The sequence below is a fragment of the Trichomycterus rosablanca genome, chromosome 15 (assembly GCF_030014385.1).
Source record: "Trichomycterus rosablanca isolate fTriRos1 chromosome 15, fTriRos1.hap1, whole genome shotgun sequence".
NCBI classification, from domain to species: Eukaryota; Metazoa; Chordata; class Actinopteri; order Siluriformes; family Trichomycteridae; genus Trichomycterus; species Trichomycterus rosablanca.
In genome coordinates this window covers 3,587,398-3,608,778 of record NC_086002.1, presented here as the reverse complement: position 1 = coordinate 3,608,778, position 21,381 = coordinate 3,587,398, and the positions used below count along the sequence as shown (strand labels likewise).

Below are 21,381 nucleotides of genomic sequence, written 5' to 3'. Positions count from 1 at the left end.
GTAGCTCAAACATGCAGCCCGTCTGAGCAGTTTAGGGTTAAGGGCCTTGCTCAGGGGTCCAACAGTGGCTTGAACCAGCAACCTTCTGATCACTAGTCCAGTTCCTTTCTCACTGAGCTACCTCTGCCCCCTCTGAAGTGAAAATGTGCTTTAATGACATAAACGTTACAGATGTGATGAATAAAGTTCAGGACATTTTTTTGGGTGGAGTCGCTCTGTGGTGTCAGAGTGAGTGAGGTTTACGGTATCTGTCAGTTCTGTGTATTTAATCTGTAAATAAAATCTACATTCGAAGTGAAATAATAAAGATTTTTATCTTTTGAACGTTTCCTGTCCTCTCTGTACATGTAATATAGTGTTTAATAGAGTACGAGATATGAAGAACGTGTGCTGTACAGGAACAGATAATAAAATCAAAACACGCAAGCCAATTATGGGCCAATTAACTGACCAAGAACCCTGTCTGTGTAAGGCAACATTTTTGGTTTTGTTCCCCAGAACGGCTCCTTTATAAACCACAAATAAAACCTAGTAGATGCACGTCGATCGTAATACTGCTAGACATGATTTAATGCACAAAGGAACTGAAACAAAACGCTTCTTCATCTTCTGTAAACAACAATACCAACGCTGGAAATGTACAAGACTCTTTTTTTTTTACGTAGGCTGACCCGGTTCAGTCCAACCCAGCTGTGCAAAACCCCATTTTCCCCACATCGAAAACAAAAACAAACAAACAAAAAACGAAAGAAAACTGAAGAGACCTTCCCCAAGTCGATACTTCATTAATTAACCAGAACGGAGGGGAAAAGAGTGCAGACGTATTCTAACATGGCTACGTTATTTCCTTGAATGGCCTCCGACCGACACCGGCGCACTTTTAAACCTGCTCACTCCCGCCCGCTGGCCGAGTAGGAGAATTGTGGGAAATGCGGTCTCTTCTCACTGTCGGCCGAGTCCATTCCGTCCTCGTCGACTGCAGAGGAAACACAGAGGATGAGAAATTAATAAAAGGCATATTATAAATAAATAAACAAATATATAATGAACGTATGTTTTTGAGTGGAGTTGAGTGAAAAAATAAAGTGCTTCTGCTCTGAATAAACAATCCAACAAAGAAAACATAAATTAATATACAGAGGAGAATTAAAGAAATAAACATGCACAAACACTTTAATAGAAGTTATCTCTGGACTTTTAAAGTTAAATTAAATTACTGTAAGATTTATTTATTAGGATTTTAACGTCATGTTTTACACTTTGGTTACATTCATGACAGGAACGGTAGTTACTCATTACACAAGATTCATCAGTTCAAGTTCAATATCAAACACAGTCATGGACAATTTTGTATCTCCAATTAACCTGACCGCACGTATTTGGACTGTAGGAGGAAACCAGAGCTCCTGGAGGAAACCCACACAGACACGGGGAAAACATGCAAACCACACACAGAAAGGACCCGGACCACTTCAGCTGGGAATCGAACCCAGGACCTTCTTGCTGTGAGGCGACAGTGCTACCCACCGAGCCACCCAGACATGATCAAATAAAAAATAATAAGATGAGTTAAGACTTTATTGTCCATGTTTTTAATCTTATATTAATGAGGAATTTAAGGATTATTTCTGTATTATCTTGGGTAAGGATTTCTTTTAATGTTTTGGGCTTTAGTCTTTGTCTTTCACCGTTGATCATGTAACGCCTAAACAAAAAAACAAAAAAAAGAACAGACTGTGGGTAACAAATGAACAAATCTTTAGAACACTTAGGTTCCTGACTGTGTTATACAGCTGTGAACAGAGTACATTTATACTTACATTTCTCAGGAGGGGTGATGGTGATGGTCTGAGCCGTGAACTCCTCGTCGAAATACCTGGTGTCCGTTTCGGACGACACTTGGGGCATGAAGGGGGGGGCGAGCTGCAGAAACAGAATGATGAGAGGAGGAGATTTAAACTCAATCCATGAATGTTCCCCTCATGTGTTTAATAAAATGTATTAAGAGACGTGTTTAGGATGATGTGCGTGGATAAGGTGTCAAACTACGATACAAGACATTCACTCACACATCAAGAGCTCGTTTTTAAACTGATTCAGATAGATAGATAGATAGATAGATAGATAGATAGATAGATAGACAGACAGATATATAGACAGATAGATATATAGACAGATAGATAGACAGACAGATAGATATATAGACAGATAGATAGACAGACATATATAGACAGACAGATAGATAGATAAATAGATAGACAGACAGATAAATAGATGGATGGATGGATAGACAGATAGACAGACAGACAGATACTTTATTTATCCCGAGGGAAATTATTGTATAGACAAAAAGTGAGAAAAAGTGACACAAAATAAAGAATAAAAAAATACACAATAAAAACACTATAGAAGTACAACACTGACGAAGCTACTGGAGAGGCTGCCGCTCACGATGGTGCCTAGACCAAAGTGTCGTATAGACTAAGTTTAATCGTATATTTGATTTGTTTACATTTTGTTTGTTTGTTGGGATTTTAACATCATGTTTTACACTTTGGTTACATTTATGGCAAAAACGGTAGTTATTCATCACACAAGATTCATCAGTTCACAAGCTCACTGTCAAACACAGTCATGGACAATTTTGTATCTTCAATTCGCCTAACTTGCACGTCTTTGGACTGTAGGAGGAAACCGGAGCTCTCGGAGGAAACCCACACAGACACGGGGAGAACATGCAAACTCCACACAGAAAGGACCCGGACCTCCCCACCTGGGGATCGAACCCAGGACCTTCTTGCTGTTAGGTGACAGTGCTACCATGTTTACATTTTCAGCATTTTGCGGATGCTTTTATCCAAAGCGACTTACATTACTGTGAAAGTCTGAGGCAAGAAATTGAGGGTTAAAGGTTTTGCTCAAAGGCGGTGGTGGGGCTTGATCCCGCGACCTTCATATTACTAGTCCAGTACCTTAACCACTAGGCTACAACTGTAAATGAGGCGTAGAATAAAAATGGGGAAAACTGGGCACTGTCGCCTCACAGCAAGAAGGTCCTGGGTTCGATTCCCTGACCAGGCAGCCAGGGTCCTTTCTGTATGAAGTTTGCATGTTCTCCCTGTGTCTGTGTGGGTTTTCTCCTTCCACAGTCGAAAGATGTGCAGTCAGGTTAATCGGAGATACTGAATTGCTCCAAGTGTGTGTGTGTGCTTGCTGTCTTCTATCCAATAAAATCAGACCCACAGTGACCCTGACCAGGATAAAGCGGTGGTAAAACACACAGTGAATGAATGAAGGAAGGTTCTGGACCCTCAGACTTGTTGTGTGGAATCCAGCATGTCCTGTGTGGTACCTTTTTGTCATAAACATCCTGCCAGTCCAGCGCCGAGAAGAAACTGTGTCTCATGATCTCCTTGGCATCGTCCGGTCCTCCCCCCAACCTACACACACACACACAGATTCCAAAAAGTGTCAGCAATAACAGAAATGTCATCTCTGCTGTAAAAAGTAATCACACTCCTATAAATCTGGTCATATCTATTTCCTAAATCGTAATCCACTGCCTGCAGACCCCCCACACTGACCGAGGAAAGTCACTGACCGCTTCTTTCCACCTGCCGAAGACTCGGACTCAGTTTTACAGAGAACAGTATAGCGTACAGAAAGCTTGACCAGCCAGCAGAGGTCACAAGTGCAACAGCAATGAGGAACCTGTTTGGGTCTGTGTGGTCGCCCAACTGGTCGACAGCACTACCTGGGCCACCCAGTTGCCCGCCTCCCTTCCTTCTGATTGCCTCCGTTGTTGCATATTTGTCACACATTACAATAATAACTGTATTAGTAGGTGAACTGCCTTTATTTGTCATGTTTAAACATATCCCAGCTCGTTTGGAAGCCGGGGACAGAGTGCAGGGTCAGCCACTGTACGGCACCCTGGAGCCGAGAGGGTTAGGGGCCTTGCTCACTTGGCAGAGCCGTGATTCTAACCCACAACCTTTCGACTGGTGACCCACAGCTCTACCCACTACGCTTCTACTGTCCAGTTCAACTACTTCATAAATAATCTCCCCTGAAATGAACAGAATTAAACACAAACCTCTTATTGGGGTCTTTGATAAGCAGGCCGGACAGCAGAGACTTGGCGTCGCTCGAGAGCGTCCTGGGAAATTTGATTTCCTCCATAAGAATCAGCTCGAACAGCTTCTCATGGTCCTGTGGAACATCGAGAGGAATGTGTGAGAACAAGACCTGCAGACAACCTGCATACAACATTGAGTCATGTCCAGTTCTTTTTGACAATCCCGAAAGGAGTGCAAGTGGCTTGCGAAGTCGCGAGCCAGCGGTGGATTCTCACAACCTTTGGTCGGTGCCTTGGCAAGTCAATAAGACTCACCATTGCAGCCACAACGAGGAGAACCCCATCCGACCTTCTCCGACTCGGTCACTGTTGAACAGCTATTCAAGCCGGAAGCATCACTGAGACTTGAACTCTGGAGCTTAAGATCTCTGGGTCCACTGGCTAGCGTATTAGTCTGCTGCGCCACGCGGGTGCTTCTTTTAACGTATAACACTGACCCACAGACAAACAGGGTTCTGCCGCATTAACGTATTCTGACGTACCTGATTATAAAAGGGGAGGCGTCCACACATCATCTCGTACATGACCACTCCGAGCCCCCACCAGTCCACCGCTCGGCCGTAATCGTTATCCTCCAAGACCTGAGCAACGAAACATCGTCATCATCTCTGGGATCAATATTATTACTTACAGTATGACATCACATCTGGCTCTGTTTCAACCAATCGAGTTCTTTTACAGCGAGTTAAGTAAAGCATTTAATTATGTGCATTAGCGTCGGTATGATTTATGCGTCAGGCTGCCAGGAGAGAGTCGAGAGATTCGAGAGAGTCGAGAGAGTCAAGAGAACGTGTTCGTACCGCTGCAGAGTCCAATAACTGAGTGTTTTACATCACTGTAGTCCTTGTTCTAGTCTCTTTTTTACACTAATAAAAGAACACCACACTTTACCACATCATTACCATGTTAGTATTATTGCAGTGATGTGAAGCGTCCACTTACCAAACATCATCTGGTAAGTAAGTCTGTCTCCTATGGGGGTATTTTTCCATTAATAAGTGGGGTAGGAGTGGGTTAATAAGGCATACAAATCAACAGATGAGCTACAATGAGTAACTGTATACCCACAAAGTTGATCCACACAATAGGTGTAGCTTATTGGCTGTGCCCCTGTGTACAAAGCAAGCTCTATAAATAAGTATATGATATGAACAAAGCTCCAGCGTCCTGCACAGAGCCCTGACCTCGGCCCCACTCAACAGACTGTATTTTAAGGGCGTTTGTTTTTTAATTAGATGTACAACAAGCTCACAGTCAGGTGTCCAAATACTTTTGGCCATATAGTTTACTTACAGCTAGGTAACATTTTCAAACATGTCGATGCTGTAATACTGAATCACCGAACACTGTCATACACCCACAGATGACCGCTGAGTCACACGCGCTCCGGTAAGCCGCCCGGATCAGAATGATCGAGTTAGAAATGAAGTCACGCTGTGGTGATTTCATCTCACGTAAATCTGAAGCGTCCGTGTGTTTACTGTCGGTCGTTTAATGAAAAAATTCGAGAGATGCGCGTACCTCAGGCGCCAGATACTCAGGAGTCCCACAGAACGTCTTCATGGTGGCAGCGTCAGTGATGCCCTCCTTACACAGACCGAAATCAGTGATCTTGATGTGACCGTCCTTATCCAGCATCAGGTTTTCAAGCTAAACACACACAATGATGCAAGGACAATAAGCCATATATAGATCTATCAGTTTTATGTTTGTTTGTTTATTAGGACACATCCATGACAGGAACGGTAGTCACTCATTACACAAGATTCATCACTTCTCAAGGTTATATTGAACACAGTCATGGACAATTTAGTGGGAGGAAACCCACACAGACACGGGGAGAACATGCAAACTCCACACAGAAAGGACCCGGACCGCCCCACCTGGGGATCGAACCCAGGATCTTCTTGCTGTGAGGCGACAGTGCTACCCACTTAGCCACCGTGCCGCCCTATCAGTTTTATGTTATACTGATCATATTTCACCTCTACTGCTGCAGACCTCCTCTCCTGACCAAAGAGGGTCATAACCAACACCCCCCGTCCTGACACGAGTGCAGTACCAACCGCTTATTTTCACCTGTACTAGACAATCTCCGGTATCCCCCGTCTCTGTGCAGGGGGCATCAATCAGCCAGCAGTTATGAGGAATCCCACCCTCGAACCAGCCAATCATTGTCCGTACAGGCATACAGCCGGCCAATAGCAGGGCTGAGATTCAAACTTGCGGGTTTAGACCTGGTTCTAGGTTTTCAGACTCTTTCAAAGTCCTGCATGAATAAAATCTCTCTTCTCAGTGCCTTTACAGTGCAAGCAAGCAAACCAATCAAAATAAAATCTGCACCTCAACTTCATGTCAAGTCAAAAATACAAGGAAGCAATACTGGATCAATAATGAAAACAGCACAGTGAGCTGAAGTACCAATTATTAATTATTATACTTATTTTTATACCTATTACTATTTAAATACAGTATTAATGTATTCTGGTAGCCAACCACAAACCCTGATCTCAGCGGGGCTGTCAGCTGGCCGGGAGTCTACACAGACATGATTAGATATGTCATGGTCAAGGACTGGCTCCCTGTCTATAATATTCCTGCCTTGCACCCAGTGTCTTCCGGTAAAACCAGACCTGCCGCAAGTTTGACTGGGATAAAGCAGATGATTAAAATAAAATAAAATATTTTTCTATTTTCAATTTCCCCCAAAGAAGCCATGTGAAAACTGTCCAATAACGGAACAGTACCCCTTACTAACTAAGTCCAGATTTAATACCGTGTATGGACTGGAGAATTTTAACCAAACACCAGCAAACTAAAATGCACCTGACATGCAGGATTAATAAGCCCAGCAATTTCATACAATAACATTTTCTTTTGTTTTTTGTTTTTGTTTTACCCACAAGCTAAAACATGATCACATGAGACATTTTCAGCTTGCAGAAGAAGCGTGGACGTGAGTTGTTCACCTTGAGATCACGGTAAACGATCTTCGCCGAGTGCAAATAGTCCAGCGCCGAGACGATCTCAGCTCCGTAGAACCGGGTCCGGTTTTCCGAAAACACTCGCTCCCTCGACAAATGAAAAAACAGCTGCAATAGAAACACGGATAAATCAAACTGGGGCGGACGAACCAAGACACGCACGCTTCATTTTTCTAAACACAAACTGCGGGACTCCTCACCTCTCCACCGTTGACGTACTCCATTACAAAACACAGACGGTCCTTGGTTTGAAACGAGTACTTTAGAGACTGTGGGAGAAAAAAAGAACAAATGACGGTATGTTTCAGCTCATAAAAACACCAAGTCCTTCCCGTTTTCATGTATGCTGCAGTGTGGGGAGAAGAGCGGTCAGATTTAACCAAAAATACTCACGGTTAAAAATGGATGTCTAGTGTTTTTCAATACCCTGCTTTCAGTCAACGTGTGAGCCACTTCATCCTGGAAAGAACAGAAAGACACAAGATAGAGTGAGATAATACAGATCTGATTATGTATTTTGTCCAGGCTGCTCACAGATTTTGCCCTTCCTGAGGCAACTGTCCTATTCATATCCGGGCATGGGGCATGGGACCAGCACTGACAAGTGCACCTCCTCAATGGCTCGGCTGTTTCGGCCCGTCTTTTGTTCAAAAGGTTGAACTTTTTGGTCGTAATTCCAAAATGTCTGTTTGGTATAAAAACATCACCAAAAGAACACCACACCCACAGTGAAGCATGGTGGTGGCAGCACTATGCTTTTGGGCTTTATTCCTCAGATGGCTCTAGTCAAGATTTACATTTTTAGCATTTAGAAGACATTGACTTTTATTCAAAGTGAGACTGTGACAGTATACTGTCTAAGCATTTGAGGATTAAGGAGCTTGCTCAAGGGCCCAACAGTGGCAACCTAGTAGTGGTGGGGCTTGAACCAGCAACCTTTTATTTACTAGTCCAGAACCTTAACCACTAGGCTACAACTGCCCTACAGTTCCTAGGCTACAGCTCCAAATATCAGTCAATTCTGGCACAAAGCCTTCAGACCTTTGCTTAAAATCTGACGATGAGGAATTTTAGCTTTCAAAGCTTTTAGTACAACAATTTTCAGCGCCATGTTTAACAAATATGTGTCATTTAATGGCAAGACAGGTATTACATTTCTGTCAGCTTATTTTTTCAGTGTCTCCAATTAACCTGACTGCACGTCTTTGGACTGTGGGAGGAAACCGGAGCTCCCGTTGGAAACCCACGCAGAAAGGACCCGGACCGCCCCACCTTGGGATCGAACCCAGGATCTTCTATGTGAGGCGACAGTGCTACCCAGCTAACCACCAGGAGAAAAAATTCTAAATTGAATGTTTTTCATTTGTGTAGCGTTCCAGTGTCTCACATTTACTGGTTAATCTGCACTATGAGGCGTCCTAGCAATCCTACGGCAATTCAGTTAGCACTTGCTTAGTCTAAGTCCAAGATGTCAAGTCAAGTCTAACGCTGCTAAAAACACGACTCGGGGTACTGAGTTTGGCAAACTCCCAACCAATTCTGTGGACGTTGGGGGTGGTGGGGTTCAAAACACGGCTGAGACTTTTCGTATTCGAGACGGCTGGATGTTCTAGGTTTACATTCAACTAATAAGGTAGCTGTGCTGTGTATTATAGCTTCTATTTATTCTATCATTCAGTTTATGAGCGTAATTTAATGACTACTATAAAACGTGGCTCTTTTCTTAAAAAATCTGTGAAATTCCAATTCCGTGAAATTAAGCTCATCTTCCCGTAAAATTAGTAGCACCCTAATGATTGTAGGGGGGTGCTGCAGTCTAACCTTGGCGACAATGACCTCCTTCTTCAGGATTTTCATTGCATAATAAGTTCCGCTGGCCTTCTCTTTCACCAGAATCACCTTCCCGAACGTGCCTTTGCCCAGAAGCTTCAGGTAGTCAAAGTCATTCATTGTCTGATGGAACAAAATAAAAAATAACAAATAAAAATACATTTACATGCTCAAGAGCCCAACAGTGGCAGCCTGGTAGTGGCAGGGCTTAAACCAGCAACCCTTCAATTACTAGTCCAGTACCTTAACCGCGAGGAACAGAGAACCAGCTCTTTTCCTTCTCCTCACCTTTCGTTTGTGGTGGCTGATGGAGATGTCCATCTCCTCTTCGCTGACGATCTCGATCTGGGTGGTGGGACTGCACAGGATTCCTTCCTCCTCCTGCTTGGCCAGCTTGTCTGCGACCATCTGAATCGCCTCCACCCATTCGTCCCTGTCAGCATGGAAACAGTCAAAGATGGCTTCGCAGACTCAGGCATTTATTAAAAAAATTATTTCTTTGCATTTCTTAGGTTTTTTTTTTACATTACACAAAGCCAGTGAGTGGAAGATGATTAATTCTTATTTTTACATCAGTATAATGGGGGAAGGGGCATTCTGAGCATGCCTGAATATTGAGGGATGTGTCCCCCCCAAATATATTGTGATTATGACCTTGCTTTTATATAAATCAGTGCTTCTACACTTCAAGGGCACACAGGTGGCACAGTGGTAAAGTACACTATCCCACTACTGCTGAGAATCTCAGCGATGCTATCGACCAGTCTGGTGTCTGCATGGACATGATTGGCTAATGTCCACAGCGAAAAGATAGCGAAACAGCCTAGCCATTGAGAGGTGCACCTGTCAGGGCTCTCTCAGTGCTGGTCCCAAGCCCAAATAGAAATAGGAGGGATATGTCAATAAGGGCATCCAAAATAAAAACAGACCCCTAAATACAGGAGGAGCCGAAATGAAAAAAAGTGTCCTGCTCATGAGCCCTGGCTGCACTTTTTCTTGTCTGGTAGAAGCTCCTGTTACTGTTGTTACTATCGAAAGTGATTTGTTCATCTGCATGTGGTGAAATTGTGCTACAGCGACACACTGGAATGATAAAGCGACGCGGAGGATGTAGGCTCGTGTTGGTGTCATAAAAATCTGGTTCCATTAAGATGGGGTCGCCGCCCAAAACAGAGCGACGTGTAGCTAATATAAGTCAGCGGCTACGTTCCCATGCATAGACTTTTATCAGCCTGACTGCAGACAATCGAATCCTCGCCTTAAATCTTTAATTCCTTCCTGATTAGACGTGATCCAAACTGTACGTAAGAGCACGTGTAAGACGGCGTAAGACGGCTTTTAGCGTAAACGTTGCCATAACGATGAGAAGCGCAGACGCCCCGCCAATAATGAACGTACGTTTCTTATATGTATGATAATGAGCAGCTTACATGAATGAAACCAATGTCCACCAAATCATTAATAACCCTAATAACAGTCCTTGTTTTTGTATCAAAAGAAATGTCCCCCACAGAACAGCTTCACCCACAGAACAACATCCCACCCACCCCAAAGCCCAGCGTCCCCACAGAACAACGTCACCCACAGCACAGCGTCCCCACAGAACAGCTTCCCCCACAGAACAGCTTCCCCCACAGAACAACGTCACCCACAGCACAGCGTCCCCACAGAACAGCTTCCCCCACAGACATAATACTGTAGAAACATGATTGGCTAGTTTTGGTGGGGTGTAGTGTGGGGTGGTATCTTTTACTCAGGACGTTAGCCAGGTAAACCTGCTGGCTCTGTTTTTACCCCGCTGTATCTCAGGATGCACTCACCTCTCCTCAGGTGAATCCACGTGAAAAGTGCGCTCAATCACAGTGGTCCACTGTAAACATCTGATGATGAAGGTGTTGGGCTTCGGCCTCTCCGTTTTCATTAACTGACACTCTGAGAGAGAGAGAGAGAGAGAGAGAGAGAGAGAGAGAGAGAGAGAGAGAGAGAGAGAGAGAGAGAGAGAGAGAGAGAGAGAGAGATGGGAGGTGGCATTAAAAGCTGTGAAGTGTAGGATGTTTATCTGACTGAAATGTGAAGTGTTGGTTGTTTGGACTGGTCACTTCGCTACACGGTGATGTGAAGAACCAGTTGAAGTGAAGTTCTCACCAGTCTGAACAGTAACGGAATCTGAAACGTAAGTATTTGACTCACAGTGAGTCAGCAGGCTGTCAAAACACTACAGATCACGGCTGTGACGTTCTGCTGCGCTCTTCAAGGACTGAACGCAAACACTTAACATGCTTTTGGTGTAAAAGGAGGGACGATTATACAGAAGAGAAGCAAATTCCCGACGTTATGTGTGCTGAGGGATCTGAGGGGTCTTTTCTTCCAAAGCTTTTAGATCTTCCAACAGAAGAACGATTCAAAACACACATCTTACTCCAAATTAAATTCGTTTATGAGTACAGAATCAATTCTGGGTGGCACAGTGGTGCCTCACAGCAAGAAGGGTCTGGGTTGGACTCCCCGACTGGGCAGCCAGGGTCCTTTCTGTGTGGAGTTTGCATGTTCTCCCTGTGACCATGTGGGTTTGGTTTCACAAGTCCAAAGACATGCAGTCAGGCCAAATCAAAGCTATTAAAAAGTGCCATTAGTGTGTGTGTGTGTGTGTGTCTGTCTTGTGAAGGACTGGCAACCTGTCCGGGGTGTTTCGTGCCTTTCGCCTCGCCAATCAATCAGACCCGCCGTGACCCTGACCAGTATAAAGCAGTGGTAAATTGGACAGTGAATGAATGAAAGAAAAGCAGGGATGCTCACTGGCCACTGAGAAGTTATTCAGCGGGTAGGCGAAGTCCACGTCCTGAGGCTTTTCCTTGTAGCCGATGAAGGAGCCGTCGGTCTTCAGCAGGAAGTAACGCGGCCTCCAGTTCTTTATATACTCGCCTGCACCAACAGAGAGAGGAACAGCGGTCTGGTTAGGCTCTGGTCTAAAGAACACAAGACCTGGACCCCAGAGCAACAGGAAAACATCCAGGACCTGTTACTTGTTAGCATCAGGCCAATTGTACGTGAACAACTTTGAGCCGACACTTTTCTGATCAAATATGATACAAGAACTAGGGTTAAGGGCCTTGCTCAGGGGCCCAACAGTGGCAAATAACCTTTCGACATTGACCTTAACTGCCCATTTTGCTCATCTGAACTGGATAGTGAGCGTCCCATGTTTACATTTAGCAGATACTTTTCTATCCAGGGGCACTAAAGTACACTAGCCCACGACTGCTGAGATCAAATCCTAGTAATGGGGCTGAAACCACTGACCTTCTGATTATCAGGTCAGTTCATCAGACTGTAACACCCGAATGTAATGATTAAGAGGTGCGTCCCAATACTTTTGTCCCTGAAGTGCATGCTCTGGATCCCTCTCACCTCTCTTCTGCACCCATCCTTCCTTCACCACGTTCTGGTCGTTCATGTTGACGCCGAGCTCAGGGTTCAGAGGTCAGGGGGGAGCCCAGTGCTCGTCCTCTTCTCTTAGGGTCCCCTGTCCCGACCCTGCCACCGTGCTTCCTTCTTCTTCCTTTCTTTCCCTTCTGCTTCGGCCACCGCTCGGTTTTCACACGTCTCTCTCTCGTGGGACCCTTCAGTCCCTCAGAAGTCGAATCGGTCTGGAAGGAAGTGACCAGAGGAATAAAAAAACGAATAGACGTACGTATAGACACCCACACACATGATTCTAACCCTGCTCCCATAGAGCTCCCCTCTCTCGCTCTCTCACAGGCCTTTGCATGAGAAATTAAGTCATTGTTAAGAGGCGACGTGGGTTTCCCACCCCTCCCCGGCGGCTCTCTCTCCGCCTAACCTTCCTCCCTCTCTCGCCCACACTCTTTTTACAGACCCTGAAGTGAAAGACTGATCTGAGAGCGGTCGGTGGTCCTGCATACTTCCTGTACATGACCTCAGATTTTTGCCCTTTGTTTAGGGGGCTAATTAAAGCGAGTGACTGTTTGACACCGCACATATAACCCAAATATAACCTGTACCTCAGCTCAGTCAGGTTTATCATTTAATTAGATGAATGTTATATATTATATATGTTATAACTCTGGATGCTCTTCCTGATGCAACCCTCCTGCTGATCCGGGCTAGTGATCGGCACTAAGTGTGCACTTATACACCGATCAGCCATAACATTAAAACCACCTCCTTGTTTCTACACTCTGTGTATCTGTGTATGTGTCCCCACAATGGCTAGGTTCACGTAACGCCATGCACCTTCTGTATTTGTGAGTCCAGCCCCGGATTCAAACCCCCAAAACTCAGGTATGTTTGTTTGATTCTTAACGGAATGACAGCTGCTATGGCTATTATCATGGCTGAATTATTTATTTATTAGGATTTTAACGTCCTGTTTTACACTTTGGCTACATTTGGACATTTTTGTATCTCTAATTCACCTCACTTGCACGTCTTTGGACTGTGGGAGGAAACCGAAGCTCCCGAAGGAAACCCACACAGATACGGGGAGAACATGCAAACTCCACACGGACAGGACCTGGGGGTTGAACCCAGGACCCTCTAGCTGTGAGGCGACAGTGCTACCCAACGAGCCACCGTAAGAAAGACTCCACACGCTTGGGTGGCACATTAGTAAATTAGCTAGTCCAGTACCGCCGGGATCCAGGGTTCGAATCCCCAGCAGTGTTATCTGCCATCCATCCATTGACTCATTCAAATACCCAATGACTCATTCAATTACTCATTAATTTAACTTTCCATTCATTAATTCATTCAGTTATCCATTCACTCATTTATTCCTTCATTAATTCACTCGTTCATTCATTCAATTATCCATCCATCCAATTATCCATTCAATTATCCATCCATCCAATTATCCAGCCATCCAATTATCTATTCAATTATCCATCCATCCAATTATCCATTCAATTATCCATACAATTATCCATCCATCCAATTATCCAGCCATCCAATTATCTATTCAATTATCCATCCATCCAATTATCTATTCAATTATCCATCCATCCAATTATCCATTCAATTATCCATTCAATTATCCATCCATCCAATTATCCAGCCATCCAATTATCTATTCAATTATCCATCCATCCAATTATCCATTCAATTATCCATCCATCCAATTATCCAGCCATCCAATTATCTATTCAATTATCCATCCATCCAATTATCCATTCAATTATCCATCCATCCAATTATCCATTCAATTATCCATCCATCCAATTATCCATTCAATTATCCATCCATCCATCCATCCATCCAATTATCCATTCAATTATCCATCCAATTATCCATTCAATTATCCAATTATCCATCCAATTATCCATCCATCCAATTATCCATTCAATTATCCATCCATCCATCCAATTATCCATCCATCCATCCAATTATCCATTCAATTATCCATCTAATTATCCATCCATCCATCCAATTATCCATTCAATTATCCATCCATCCATCCATACAATTATCCATTCAATTATCCATCCATCCAATTATCCATTCAATTATCCATCCATCCATACAATTATCCATTCAATTATCCATCCATCCATCCATCCAATTATCCATCCATCCAATTATCCATTCAATTATCCATCCATCCAATTATCCATTCAATTATCCATCCATCCATACAATTATCCATCCAATTATCCATCCATCCATACAATTATCCATCCAATTATCCATCCATCCAATTATCCATTCAATTATCCATCCATCCATCCATCCATCCATTCAATTATCCATCCATCCATACAATTATCCATCCAATTATCCATCCATCCATCCATCCATTCAATTATCCATCCATCCATCCATCCAATTATCCATCCAATTATCCATCCATCCAATTATCCCTTCAATTATCCATCCATCCATCCATCCAATTATCCATCCAATTATCCATCCATCCATACAATTATCCATTCAATTATCCATCCATCCATACAATTATCCATCAAATTATCCACCCATCCATCCATCCATCCATACAATTATCCATCAAATTATCCATCCATCCATACATCCATTCAATTATCCATCCATCCATACAATTATCCATTCAATTATCCATCCATCCATACAATTATCCATTCAATTATCCATCCATCCATACAATTATCCATCCAATTATCCATCCATCCATCCAATTATCCATTCAATTATCCATCCATCCATACAATTATCCATTCAATTATCCATCCAATTATCCATCCAATTATCCATCCAATTATCCATCCATCCATCCATCCAATTATCCATTCAATTATCCATCCATCCATCCATCCAATTATCCATTCAATTATCCATCCATCCATCCATCCAATTATCCATCCAATTATCCATCCATCCATACAATTATCCATTCAATTATCCATCCATCCATACAATTATCCATCAAATTATCCACCCATCCATCCATCCATTCAATTATCCATCCATCCATACAATTATCCATCAAATTATCCATCCATCCATACATCCATTCAATTATCCATCCATCCATACAATTATCCATTCAATTATCCATCCATCCATACAATTATCCATTCAATTATCCATCCATCCATACAATTATCCATTCAATTATCCATCCATCCATACAATTATCCATCCAATTATCCATCCATCCATCCAATTATCCATTCAATTATCCATCCATCCATACAATTATCCATTCAATTATCCATCCATCCATCCATCCAATTATCCATCCAATTATCCATCCAATTATCCATCCATCCATCCATCCAATTATCCATTCAATTATCCATCCATCCATCCATCCAATTATCCATTCAATTATCCATCCATCCATCCATCCAATTATCCATCTAATTATCCATCCATCCATACAATTATCCATTCAATTATCCATCCATCCATACAATTATCCATCAAATTATCCACCCATCCATCCATCCATTCAATTATCCATCCATCCATACAATTATCCATCAAATTATCCATCCATCCATACATCCATTCAATTATCCATCCATCCATACAATTATCCATCCAATTATCCATCCATCCATCCAATTATCCATTCAATTATCCATCCATCCATTCAATTATCCATTCAATTATCCATCCAATTATCCAATTATCCATCCATCCATCCAATTATCCATCCATCGTTATCCATTTATGCATCCATCCATCGTTATCCATTTATGCATCCATCCATCCAATTATCAATTAATCATTTATTTATTCAATTATCCATTCATTCATTGTCTGTTTTACCACTGCTTTATCCCGGTCAGGGTCACGGTGGGTCCGATTCATTGGGCGAAAGGTAGGAAACACCCCAGACAGGTCGCCAATCACAGGGCATGCACGTGCACACACACACACACACTTTTCTAGTAGCTTCACTTAGCCTGACTGCATGTTTTTAGACTGTGGGAGGAAACCGGAGTACTCAAGAGGAAACCCACATGGACACAGGGAGAACATGCAAACTCCACACAGAAAGGGACCCTGGCCACCCTAGGAATGGAACCCAGGCCCCTCTTGCTGTGAGGTGACAGCAGTAAACATCCACTGGGAATCATACACACATGCATTGTTCCTTCAGCCACTTTTACCACATTCACATTTGAAATGTTTCGAGTTAGAAATGAAAATGAAGTGTTTATCAGCGGTCACTGAAGCGAACGACGGGTTTAAAAAGAATAAAAAAGCCAGCGAGCTCGGCCAGTGTCAACAAAAGCACCGGCCTTGGCCTCGACCACGACCATTCCTGCGCTGAAGTCTTCCTGCTCTATTGTTCACCGCTTCCATCCAAAAAACTGCTGTAGGTGAGGTAATGAAGAAACCCAGCCACAAACAAACTAATAAAACCTCTCTGGCTGTGAGCAGGTGTAAATCATTGACCGTCACGTCGTTAAATAGTTTATTCTGCAGTTATATAATCAAACACGACAGAAACCAGTTCAGTTATAGATTCTTCAGTCAGGACTTCAGCCTGGTCACTGGATGCAAACACAGGAATTCGTTCTGAACCGTCTGTTGCAGGGCATCACACACTTATTCACTCATCACACACACACACACACTTCCTCAATGGTATGTTTTCGGAATGGGAGAGGAAACTGTACAAATGTACACAGATGGAAGGAGAACATATCAAATTACACACGGATGTTTTGCTACCCTGCTGCGGCAAAATGCAGTCAGGTTCATTGGAGCTACTAAAATTGTCCTAAAATTGTGTGTGTGCCCTGTGATGCACTGGCAACCCGGGGTGTTTCCTGTCTTTTGCTCTATGAATCAGACCCACCACAACCCTGACCAGGATATAGCAGTGGTAAAACAGACAATGAATGAATAAATGTTTGGTACAACAGACACAGAGATGTAACCAGATTTCTAAATGTCATGAAAGCTACATAAATACAAGGAAAGCATTCCCTGAAGAGTGGAGGCTGTTATAGCTGCAGGGAGGAACATTACTGCCCATAATTTTGGAATGGGCGCTCAGGGCCTGGTGTCCACATACTTCTTAATACATCTAGTGTATTAGATTAGCTATAGGGCTACTGTACACTAGAGGTGGGTGATATAACAATAATCCTTTATCACAATATATATTAAACATAGCTTGTCAGACACCTCATTCCAAATCTATGTGCATTTATATACATTGAATTGCTCCATTGATCTTTTATAGTTTTAAACTCTATTACATCCCAAAGTGTGCCTCAGAGATTCAAACCTAGAACCTGGGGAGGCTCATTAAAGCTCACGAGACTCAGGGACATGGTCATGAAACCAGTTTGATATGTCTTGTGCTTTTTGAGACAATAACAACACCGTGGAATGACTGTGGCATTCAAATAATGCTTGATTGGTATTAGAAGGCCCACCAGTCTATTTATTAGGCTGTCCATAGGTCCGGTTTTAAGGTGGACACGCCGGTTTTCCATCTGCCTGTCCGCAGTCCAGCGCAGTGCCTGGACGGACACGTATTTGTCCTCGTTTGGAACTACTAGATGCTCGTGACTATTATAATTGATTCTCCTGCCATTGGATTAAAGCTGCACTTTCTGTGAAGACGTCCACCACTCGTTATTTACTAAGTTTTAATAATGATCACATTGTCGACACGCCAAAATGAAAAACAACGTTCAGCTCTGAGTGGTCGTCTCACCACACGTTCATTTTGTACTAAAGTATCACGAGTGGACGTGGTGATATTCTACAGGGTCCCTAAAGTCTGGACACATAGGAAATATCACTAACTATAAATACACACACATACATATTAAATTATGTTAAAGATGTTATTGATTTATATTCTAATGAAATAAAATGTTGTAGAAAAATGTATTACAAATTTATTGAAATTATGCATTTTGTCTGTGTGTCCAGACTTTAGAGACACCCTGTAATTCATCACAATAATATCAATTAAGGTTTGTGTGCTGCAGCACCATCCTGACTACCCACTGCCATGCCCTCCTTATCTGGGGTCTAATGAATAGAAGATATATAGATAGACAGAAAAACAGACAGACAGATAGAGAGTAAGATACAAAGAAAGCTAGATAGACAGGCAGACAGACAGATATATTAATATAGACAGACAAAGATAGACAGACAAATAAATAGACATTATAGATAGAGAGAAAGATAGAAAGATAGACAGACAGACAGAAACAGGCAGACAGATATATAGATATAGACAGACTAAAAGATAGATAAAAAGACAGAAAGAAGGAAAGAAAGATAGATAGACAGGCAGACAGACATATAGATATATACAGACATACAGAAAGATACAGACATACAGACAGAAAGACATTATAGAGAGATAGACAGATAAACAAAAAAAAACAGACAGATATATAGATATAGATGGACAGATAGATAGAAAGACAGGTAGAAAAAAGATAGATAGACAGACAAACAGACAGACAGATGGAAAGACAGATAGATAGACAGTCAAATATATGTAGATAGACAGACAGGCATATAGATATAGACAGACAGACAGATAGACATAATAGATAGACAGACAGATGGGTAGATTTTATAGATATTATAGACAGAAAGAAAGACAGGCAGACAGACAGAAAGAAAGATAGACAGACAAACAGACAGAAAGATAGATGGATATACATATATAAATATACATATAGATAGACAGACAGACAGGCAGGCAGACAGATATATAGATATAGACAGAAAAACAGAAAGATAGATAGAAAGACAGACAGACAGAAAGATAGATAGACAGGCATACAGACAGATATATAGATATAGATAGATAGATAGATAGATAGATAGATAGATAGATAGATAGATAGATAGATAGATAGATAGATAGGCATACAGTCAGATATATAGACAGAAAGACAGATAGACATTATAGATAGAGAGAGAAAGATAGATAGATAGACAAATAGACAAACGGATAAATAGATAAACAGGTAGGCAGACAGATATATAGACATAATAGATAGACAGATGGGTAGATTTTATAGACAGACAGAAAGAAAGACAGATAGAAAAAAGATAGATACAGACAAATATATATACATAGATAGATAAGTAGATAGATAAACAGACAGATGGATGGATAGACAGACAAATATATGCAGATAGGCAGACAGATATATAGATATAGACAGACAGACAGACATAATAGATAGACAGATGGGTAGATTTTATAGATATTATAGACAGAAAGAAAGACAGGCAGACAGACAGAAAGAAAGACAGATAGATATGCATATATAAATATACATATAGATATATAGACAGACAGATAAAAAGACAGACAGACAGACAGTGCGGCATCATGTTGATAAGGCCACAACACGAGCACACAATCGTCGCTTGAATAGTAAAGCACAGCAGCCTGCCACAATAAAAGCATGATGAATATCAGAGCTCTGACCGGCTGGATGTCATTCATAAAGCTCAACCCGAACGTGTCGGTGTGTCTGTGTGTTTTGGAGGGGAGGAGGAGGAGGGTTAACGTGATTGAAAGTGATGCACAATGGTCGCGGCCTGCAGTCTAACAGAACAACAGCACAAACAAATAAAGCCCGGAGCGTCAGACGCACAATGCGCCTCATTCACACCGGACAGCCGCTGACCACAAACATCAGAACCGTCCAGGGCAAAAACATCACTGCTGTCATGTTCTCTACATGTTAAAGCATCACATACTAACAGTAGCATCCTGACTCGTGATGGAGAGGAGGGGAGCTCACACACACACACACACACACACACACACACACACACACACTAGGGTGGACGCACAGAAAGCGGCCTGCACACACACACACACACACACACACACAGGGGCGCACTCGTTCCTCCGTCCATGCAGACATCCTCATTCATCCAGCCCAACAGCTCAGCTCAGCCCAGCCCAAAATAAACACCCCATCCGACCATCTTATTACCTCTGCAGACAGCGCGGCCGGTTTGATCCCCACTCGCCCTCTTTATTCCGGCTTTTTTATTATTAATATTTATTCCCGAGGAAAATCCCAAGCCGCTCACGGAAGCGCGGGGAGCCGTGAAGGTGGCATCGCCGCTCCGGATGAACCGAATGACCCCCCGGCCGGGAGCGGGCAGATAAACGGATAGAAAAACGGGATTGATAGAAGACGAGGCGAGGCAGCAGAAAGAAAACGCGAAGAAACGCCCGCCCACAGCCACCCTCCTGACCAATCAGCGGCTGCTCCTGGATGGACGAGGTTGCCAGGTCAACAAGAATAGAGCGAATTTCCAGAACCGCCCGAAGCACTAGGCTGAAGAAATGTTCATAACAGGGGCGTAACAACAGGGGCGTAACTACAGGGGGGGCAGGGGGTGCAGGGGCAGGTGCACTGGGGCCCCTGGCAGGGCTGAGATTCGATATGATGTATTCGAGATCCCAGCCCTGGTTCCAGCGTGTGTTTTTACCGCTGCGCCACCTGAGCGGCAATGGTAATATACTGTACATATACCAATATACAGTGTATCACAAAAGTGAGTACACCCCTCACATTTCTGCAGATATTTAAGTATATCTTTTCATGGGACAACACTGACAAAATGACACTTTGACACAATGAAAAGTAGTCTGTGTGCAGCTTATATAACAGTGTAAATTTATTCTTCCCTCAAAATAACTCAATATACAGCCATTAATGTCTAAACAACCAGCAACAAAAGTGAGTACACCCCTTAGAGACTACACCACTAAATGTCCAAATTGAGCAATGCTTGTCATTTTCCCTCCAAAATGTCATGTGACTCGTTAGTGTTACTAGGTCTCAAGTGTGCATAGGGAGCAGGTGTGTTCAATTTAGTAGTACAGCTCTCACACTCTCTCATACTGGTCACTGAAAGTTCCAACATGGCACCTCATGGCAAAGAACTCTCTGAGGATCTTAAAAG

General features: G+C 42.8%; 1 protein-coding gene across 1 annotated transcript; it reads right to left on the bottom strand.

Annotated features, from left to right (window-relative positions):
* Positions 1 to 81: 81 nt before the first annotated feature.
* Positions 82 to 20,550, bottom strand: akt3b (v-akt murine thymoma viral oncogene homolog 3b). The gene is made up of 15 exons (XM_063009359.1): positions 20,400 to 20,550; positions 12,361 to 12,599; positions 11,749 to 11,874; positions 10,773 to 10,884; positions 9,241 to 9,385; positions 8,944 to 9,075; positions 7,516 to 7,581; positions 7,323 to 7,391; positions 7,108 to 7,230; positions 5,660 to 5,788; positions 4,621 to 4,719; positions 4,097 to 4,212; positions 3,353 to 3,440; positions 1,821 to 1,923; positions 82 to 976 (listed from the first exon to the last, which is right to left on the bottom strand). Exons 2-15 carry the CDS (start codon positions 12,404 to 12,406, stop codon positions 891 to 893), a joined length of 1,440 nt encoding a protein of 479 aa, XP_062865429.1. The 5' UTR covers positions 12,407 to 12,599; positions 20,400 to 20,550; the 3' UTR covers positions 82 to 890.
* Positions 20,551 to 21,381: the final 831 nt, after the last annotated feature.

Bases quoted from the DNA above. Each gene is read 5' to 3' on its own strand.
- akt3b (XM_063009359.1), bottom strand. From the start codon at position 12,406: ATGAACGACCAGAACGTGGTGAAGGAAGGATGGGTGCAGAAGAGAG. The intron at 4,720-5,659 runs GTACGCGCATCT...TTCGTTGCTCAG, and splicing joins CTGAGTATCTGGCGCCTGAG to GTCTTGGAGGATAACGATTA. The intron at 977-1,820 runs GTAAGTATAAAT...TTTCCTCTGCAG, and splicing joins CATCACCCCTCCTGAGAAAT to TCGACGAGGACGGAATGGAC.